At 50.2% G+C, this 7,424-nt stretch overlaps 1 protein-coding gene across 1 annotated transcript; it reads right to left on the bottom strand.

Moving 5' to 3' along the window:
- Nucleotides 1-2,079: 2,079 nt before the first annotated feature.
- Nucleotides 2,080-7,424, bottom strand: POLR3D (RNA polymerase III subunit D). The gene is made up of 9 exons (XM_058550567.1): nt 7,336-7,424; nt 6,943-7,112; nt 5,906-5,949; nt 5,132-5,283; nt 4,852-4,976; nt 4,218-4,386; nt 3,583-3,848; nt 3,025-3,177; nt 2,080-2,856 (listed from the first exon to the last, which is right to left on the bottom strand). Exons 2-9 carry the CDS (start codon nt 7,105-7,107, stop codon nt 2,734-2,736), a joined length of 1,197 nt encoding a protein of 398 aa, XP_058406550.1. The 5' UTR covers nt 7,108-7,112; nt 7,336-7,424; the 3' UTR covers nt 2,080-2,733.

Raw genomic sequence — 7,424 nt, forward strand, 5'->3', positions numbered from 1 at the left:
TAAGTAATTTTCCCCAACGTTACTGGTGGAGCTGGATTCAAACCCAATCCTAACTCTAAAGCCCACACTCTGTAGTTAAAAAATGAACAAGCCTCGGGGGCCAGCCTGGCGGCATAGTGGTTAAAGTTCATTCGCTCTACTTCAGTAGCCCAGGGTTCACAGGTTCGGATCCCGGGCATGGACCTATGCACCACTCATCAAGCCATGCTGTGGTGGCATCCCACATACAAAACAGAGGAATGGGCACAGACATTAGCTCAGGGCTAATCTTCCTTAGCAAAAAGAAGAGGATTGGCAATGGATGTTAGCTCAGAGCCAGTCTTCCTCACCAAAAAAAAAAAAAAAAAAGAACGAACAAGCCTATAGTTCTCTATTTCACTATCTTAACAAAAAGGACACACACAGATGCAGGTAGTAATAAATTTGCATCCATTTGCACTCCTATATGAATTTGGCTTTGGGCTTTTTACTCCCATCATTTGCATTTACTTGTTGTAGAAATGTATGCTTCAGAGGCTCGGGGAAGAAAGCAGACTTGCCTTGTCTTTTTTCCACTTTTATAGTTGACATCCAACCTGTGTATCAGGGATATAGAGACAGCTCATGGGGACTTTGACCCAGGGTCTAACAGTCAAACCCCAAGATACTTGAAATGGTGAAATGGTGAGCCTAAAGCTTTCCTGGAAGAGTCAAAGAACTAAAGACTGCAAAATACCAAACATCTAACAAAGCAGGAACTTTGAGTTAGCCCAGAAAAGCAGAAGAGTGTTTTTGAACCAAAGAAACAGAAGAGAAAGAGAGGATTACAATGGAGACCAACTGGCAGTGCGTCAGCTATTTAAAAGAAGACAAAGCACTGAAGCCGAAAGAACAAACAGCAGTTGGCTCATCAAAGCTCAGCCTCAGACCGAACAGCACTTCACAGTACACGTCTCCCGGGAACCCTCTCTGCTCAGTTCTCTGCAATGAGGAAGGAGACCAGGACACTATCTCAGAGCTCACGTCAGCTCTTAGCTACAGAAGGGGCAATGTGGTGACTAAATACTCAATGTCCCCTCACAGCTACCGGCTAGGCAGCTTGAGGAGCTCAGTGGAGGAAAAGCCCCAGCCGTGATGAATAAAAAACAGGCTCACGGGACAAAGAGAAGATAAGACTAAAGGAAGGCGTACCCATCCAAACCCTCTGGGACCACTAAAAGTCAGGAGGAGGCATTCTTATTGAGCCTGTGTGGTTCATCCCTGTTCAGAGGCAGCTTGCTCAGCTCACAGCAAAGGGAGCTGTGACACTGGCATCTAACGCCTGCAGACACTGCTGCAGAGGCTTTCCCCAACCTCTAAGATATCTACCCCCTGAACCAGGGAAAAACCCAGCCCTGTGGACAAGGGATGAGGGAAGAGAAGCTGCTCCTCTAGAGAAGACATGTTGAAAGGTTCAAGAGTGCGATGACCCGATGAAAGGAAGATCACAGACCCGTGAACCAAAACACCAGTGCGTCCTGTTGCGACTGGGATCCAAGCTGAGAGAGCAAACCTGATGATGCTAGGACAGAAGAGGTGGGCCCCTCAAATTCAAAGCTTTTGAAGTGGGAGGTCATCTGTCAAGCGCCAGATGCCATTATTCAATAATTCTCTAATTTCAATCTTACCAAGGGTTGTTTTTCAGCAGGATCTGCCTTAGTGTGCTGATAATTCTCTCTGAGTGCTCACAGGTTTCTTTTGAGAAATATGTGAATGGGAGCTGGAAGAGTACTGCTGCTTATTGCAGGGGTGAGGGTGGGGGAGTGAGTCCTGGGACCACTGTGTCACCCACAGGCATCTGTAGGGTGCTGGGAAGAGTCTCTGACTCCTTCCCTTCTGACGGAACCTACAGCTAGCGCCTCACAGCAATGAACAGGAAGCCCCTGGCTAAGAGTGTTCAGGAGAAAAAGGGCATGGAAGGGCCTGCACCCACACGCTCAGAGCATCAGGCCTGAGAGGGTGGGATGTGGAGTAAGAAGGCAGGGACAAAGCAGCTCTATTCACTTCTTCTGAGCGATTCTTGGAATCTCTGTTTTGATTAAAAACAGACTCAGGCAAAAGGAAGGGAAACTAACATTTATTGAGCGTCTACTGTCTATGTCTAGCCTTGTGCAAGGAGATTTCATCTACAATATTCCACTTAATCCTCACACCAACCCTGTGAGGTAGGTACTATCCTCATTTTTGTCAGACGAGGAGTATGAGGCTCAGAAAGGTTAGGCAGTTTGTCCAAGGTCACACAGGTAGTAACTGACGGAGCTGGGACTCAACAATCCCCTGCTCTCTCTCAGACACTGCATCCCGGAAGGAAGGAGGGAGCAAAAGCAGCAGCGACCATCCATACACCCCCTACCCTGAGAACCAGCACGGTCACCACGAGAAGGAGCCTGCACTTGTCCACAGACTCTCCTCTGTCTACCTGGGAGGAGGCAGTCAGTTGAAGAGAGAAGACATAAATATAAAAATAAATAGAAGGGACAACTCCCCCAGCAGCGAGGACGTGCAGTATCCATGCCGTGAGGAGGTCATGTGCCATTCACAGCTGCTGTGGGAGGAGCCACGTGGGCCCTGTAGGGATAACTGGGACAATGGCTGCCAAAGGCTGGAGTGGGTGGGCTCAACAGGCCCCTTCTGGGTCGCTCAAATTTGAGAACAAAACGTCTGGAGCAGGCAGCAGCCGTGGGCACAGTCACCATCATCCTCCATCTGCTCATTTTACCGGTGTTTGTGATCCAAGAGGGATTCAAAATCGGGGGAACATACAAGTTTGTGCTTTACATGTCCCAGGACTGTCATCTCACCCGTCCTACTGTCTCCAAGGCCCACAGACACCAGCTCCTGCCAATCGACAGAGACAGCGATGAGAACCAAAACCACATAGCCCGTCACTCAGTACTGTGATTCTAATGTGATAATCCCAAGAACTCTTCTCCCTCATTCAGCACTGATTCTTCAACACTCCTCCACATCTTTAAGAGCCTATGCCCTGACCCTAGGGGCTCTCACCTGCAGGAAAGAGCAGGCAGTCCCCATTGTCACGTCCAGAGTCACCTTGCCCAGAAGGAGCTGTACCTTTCCCGACTTCCGGATGAGCAACTTGCCAACCTGACCCTCTGTCAGGTCAGCCAGGGTACAAGCATTCTCTGCCAGCCTGGCTTCCTGTGAGAAGAATCAGGGGACAGAAACTGGGTAAGGAGCCATTTCCTCCATCCTTCATGAATGAGCCCTTTCACAAAGGAAGGGCTGCCTGCCATTGGTTAAAACAAAACTCTTAGCAAACAAATAAACAAATGGACAAAATATCGATGAGTGCTGCAGCTAGGTGACTGTACGTGAGAGCTTATGTCCTCTCATTTGTATGTGTTCAAAATACTTCATGGTAAAAAGTAAAAACACATATACTTGCATTGAAATACAAAACCCCAAGATCCTTGTGGGCATAAAGAACAAATGCATATTATTTTTGCATTTCAGCTTGGGTGGCACACGTTTGCTTCCCCCTACAGAGCACTGCTTCCCTTCCTGGTCCCCCCGCATTTTCACAGAACTCATTCCTGGGCATACCCGGTCTTTCTCCTGCTTTATAACCACCATCTGTCCATCCTCACTCTGCACCTCTGTCTTGATAGGCTTCATGTCCTGAGTAGGTGGCTGGCCAGGGAGTGTGTCTGGCAGCTGGAGGAACAGTAGCTCTTCCTCCTGGGTGAGGCTCAGCTCCCTGAGCAGCTCTGCCACAGATATGTCCTTTGGGAGGCCTGGGGTCTTTCTGGTTGCTCTGGGAGGAGCCTTCATCTTGGCCTCCTCCTCCTCGTCTCGTGGCTCCTCTTTCACTGCCCGAGGTAATACAAAATGGAAGGGCTATCAAGCAGCCACCCTCTATGCCATCTCACGGTACCCACCCCTTTGCCCCCGTCTGCTCCACTGTCACTCAGCCAGGAAGCTGGAGGGAAACAATGGTTATGAAGAGGGATCCAGTTGTGCGACTTATCTAAAAAGGGATATCTGAGGCTAGGCCCACCAACCCATGTCAGCATAAACCCTCTGAGAGTGAGAATTTAGCATCTTTGTTCAGGTCATGTACTTTAGAGCTGGAATGGGAGAGGACCTGCTTACTGGCAGCAGTCTGGGAGGCTCATTCCTGGGGGGGATTCCTGAGGGGGAGCAGAAAAGCAGATGAGACGTGAACTGACACAAAGTACCTTTCACAACAGGCACATCCACCTCCATGTCCTCTTCCTTGGGGCCAGCCAGCCAAGGTTTAACATCTGCTTCTTCATTCTCTTCCTTAAAAAGCCACCCTGAGTGAGCCAGGGGCAGCTGCACAGGCATGTTTCGAGTATCATTCCTCAGCCCAGGGTCATCAATGAACTGCCAAAGAAGAGTCAAGGGGTCACACAGCCTGGCCAGCATGCACATGTACCTGGATTGCAGTCCACCTTAGCCCTTTTTTTGTGCGTGAGGAAGATCAGCCCTGAGCTGACATCTAATGCCAATCCTCCTCTTTTTGCCGAGGAAGATTGGCCCTGGGCTAACATCCGTGCCCATCTTCCTCTACTTTATATGTGACGCTGCCACAGCATGGCTTGACAAGCGGTGCATCGGTGTGCACCTGGGATCCGAACCTGTGAACCCTAGGGCTGCCAAAGCAAAGCGCACGCACTTAACTGCTGCACACCGGGCTGGCCCGCATCTTAGCCCTTTCTAACCGAAGCTTCCTGCTGCTTACCAGGCTTCCAGGACATCAGAGAGCTCTTCCTCCTGCGACCCTGGCTCCCTGAAGCCCTTTTTCACAGCCACAAAGAAGCCCCCTCCCCCCAGCCTGCTGGTACCTACATCATCCTTCTCCAGCATGCGCAAGATCTGTTTTGTTTCTTCATCCGTCTCCCTCTTCTCTTTTTTGATGTTGATGATATGAGAGGGCCCCATGTCCGACACATCCACTGTCTTATCCCAGTTCCCTGTGGGAGATCACCCAGTTCACCAGGGGTAAGGAAGAGGCCAACAGCAAGGAAAACTAAACTGGGAGCAGGGGAATTCTGCCCTTGCCCTTTTCTTGGACAGTCTGAACTGAAATCCACCATTCCTTCCTCCCAGAGCCCTGGCAGCTTTGTACCCTTTTTCTTCATCATTTCAGCTGGGCCCTGCTCAAAGATAGAGTGGGACTGGATCACTTCTGGGCGCCCCCGGCCCCGGCCATGCCCCTCTCGCTGTCGGTCTCTCTCTCTTTCACGCTTCTCCTTCTTGATGGTTACTTCTTCCTTGGGCCTGGAAAAGAGAATGGATTAAGAAAAACCACTCAGTTACCCTGCCTCAGAGAAGTGGTTTTACTCTCCCACACCACTGCACTTGAGTGGAGAGTTTATGCCCCAATAACTACATCATGAGAAGCAGAATCCAATCCTAAATCTAGCACCTGTTTCACTTCCTTGATGGGGCAGATCTCTTTCAGTTTGCTTTACTTTACCTTCTTGTTTGAGAATACATATTAGAACTATAACTCAAAAGTTGAATTATAGAGACTGTCCCCAAATGCGGATTTTTTGGTATTGACTGAAAGCAGGAAGGCTGTGATGCAAAAGAACTTAAGGGAAAACATGATACACCTTTGTCTAAACTAGTGGTTCTCAACTCTGGCTGTAAAAGATATTCACTTTGTCTCATTGCAACTAAGTTAAATCACAATTTATAGGGATGGACTCCCAGGCATCAGTATTTTTGTAAAGCTTGCACATTAGAATTATCTGGTAGCCTAGGTTGAAAATCACTAGTGATAAGAACTAAATACACAAATTTAAATTTCTGAGGCACATACCTAGTTATTTCCCCAAAGGCCCAAATTCAGAGCAAGTAAATAAAGGGTGAGTATTCAGAAGACCTGGCTACTTACTCCTCCTTGATCTTCCGACTGATGATATTCGGGGTGAAGGTTTTCTGAAAGTAAAATACAGGAATCACTGATTTGGTAAGTTCTGATTTCAAAGTATAGAGGAAAAGAAAAACTCCCAAAGGCATCTTCTATGGACCAAGACCACCATGGCTCTCTTCTGCACATTCCACACCGTTGCCAAAGATTTACAGAGATAGACATGTGCTTGAAAAGGAGGAACGTCATGTCATGGTGGCAATGGAGTTACACACAGAAGCAAGGGGCACCAAAACCCATTTAAACTAACAGCCTCAGCTTCTGTCCTCTGAAAGGAGAGCCCTCAGGACTTCTAAAAGCAAAGTAACTTATCTAGTCTCACCTCCTGTTTTCAAACTGCTATAGAGACCAGTCAGTATCATAGGCAAAGATCTCTAGCAGCAAGGCTCAAGTAGGGAAGACAGATCTGCCAGCACCCGCAGACAGGGTTAGACTGCCACCAGAATTCCCCAAGGCAGAGTTAAGCCTTTCAAAACTGGCTGAGCTACACTTCTGTCATTCCCTACCCCCTTTCAGGGCCACCCTTTACATCTACAGTCGTCAACATAACAGGAGAAGACACAGAGCCTCTAATGCCACGCCTAGGAATCACCATACTCTAGGACAGCGGTTGGCACACTGGGATCCATAGCGAATTCAGAACTCTCTAAATCTGCAGGCAAAATGTATTATGCCACCGAGGCTTACATAGGTTTTAATGGTGTCCAAAACACACACAAAAAGTAAATAAAGACTGCTCATGTTGCTTTTAAACTAATTAGGATTCTCTGCCCTTCAGCCATCTCCGAGAACCATGTCAACATCTTGTACCCAGTATCTAAACTTAAAGGTAGGTCAGGCTCCCAGAATTTGTAGGCGGCATCTGGCGACGAGATTCGTGGGGCCCAACACCACGCCTGGCACGCGGTAGGCCCTCCATGAAAGTCCATGAACATTATTTGGACCCCGGGGGCCTGGAACTCAAGGTAGTCGGGTTTCTTTTGAAAGGTGCCGTCGGGTACCTTTTTGACTCCCCCGAGGGTGAGGTCCCTGGAGCGGATGGAGGGAAGGCGGCCCGGGCTGAGGGGAGGCGCCGGCCGCCGCCCGATAAGCCCCCGGGCCCCCGAGAGGAGGGGTCGCGGCCCTCCCGGAGCGCTGGGCTCGCCCGCGGCGTTTCCTTCTGACATCTTGCCTGGAAGAGAGGGGGGAAAGGGGCCATGGAGTCACTCGAGGGGGCGGCCACGCGGACCCAGGGCGGAACCGCACCCACATCGCCTCCCGCCCCCCGTCAGTGCGTCCCTCCCGCAGCGTCCCTGCTCCTCCCCTCCCACGTGGCGAGACTCCTCGGACCTCCCCGGCCAGAGCGCTTGGCTCGCTCTCCCCAGGCCCCCGGCCAGAAAGCAGCAGGGACGCACCCGGGCTGCGGTCCGCACCACGCGCGCCCAGACTTCACCTCCAACGCGGCCCGCAGCCGGACCTCGGCCCCGGCGCCAGGCGGAAGTCT

Source organism: Diceros bicornis, chromosome 11 (assembly GCF_020826845.1).
Source record: "Diceros bicornis minor isolate mBicDic1 chromosome 11, mDicBic1.mat.cur, whole genome shotgun sequence".
NCBI lineage: Eukaryota > Metazoa > Chordata > Mammalia > Perissodactyla > Rhinocerotidae > Diceros > Diceros bicornis.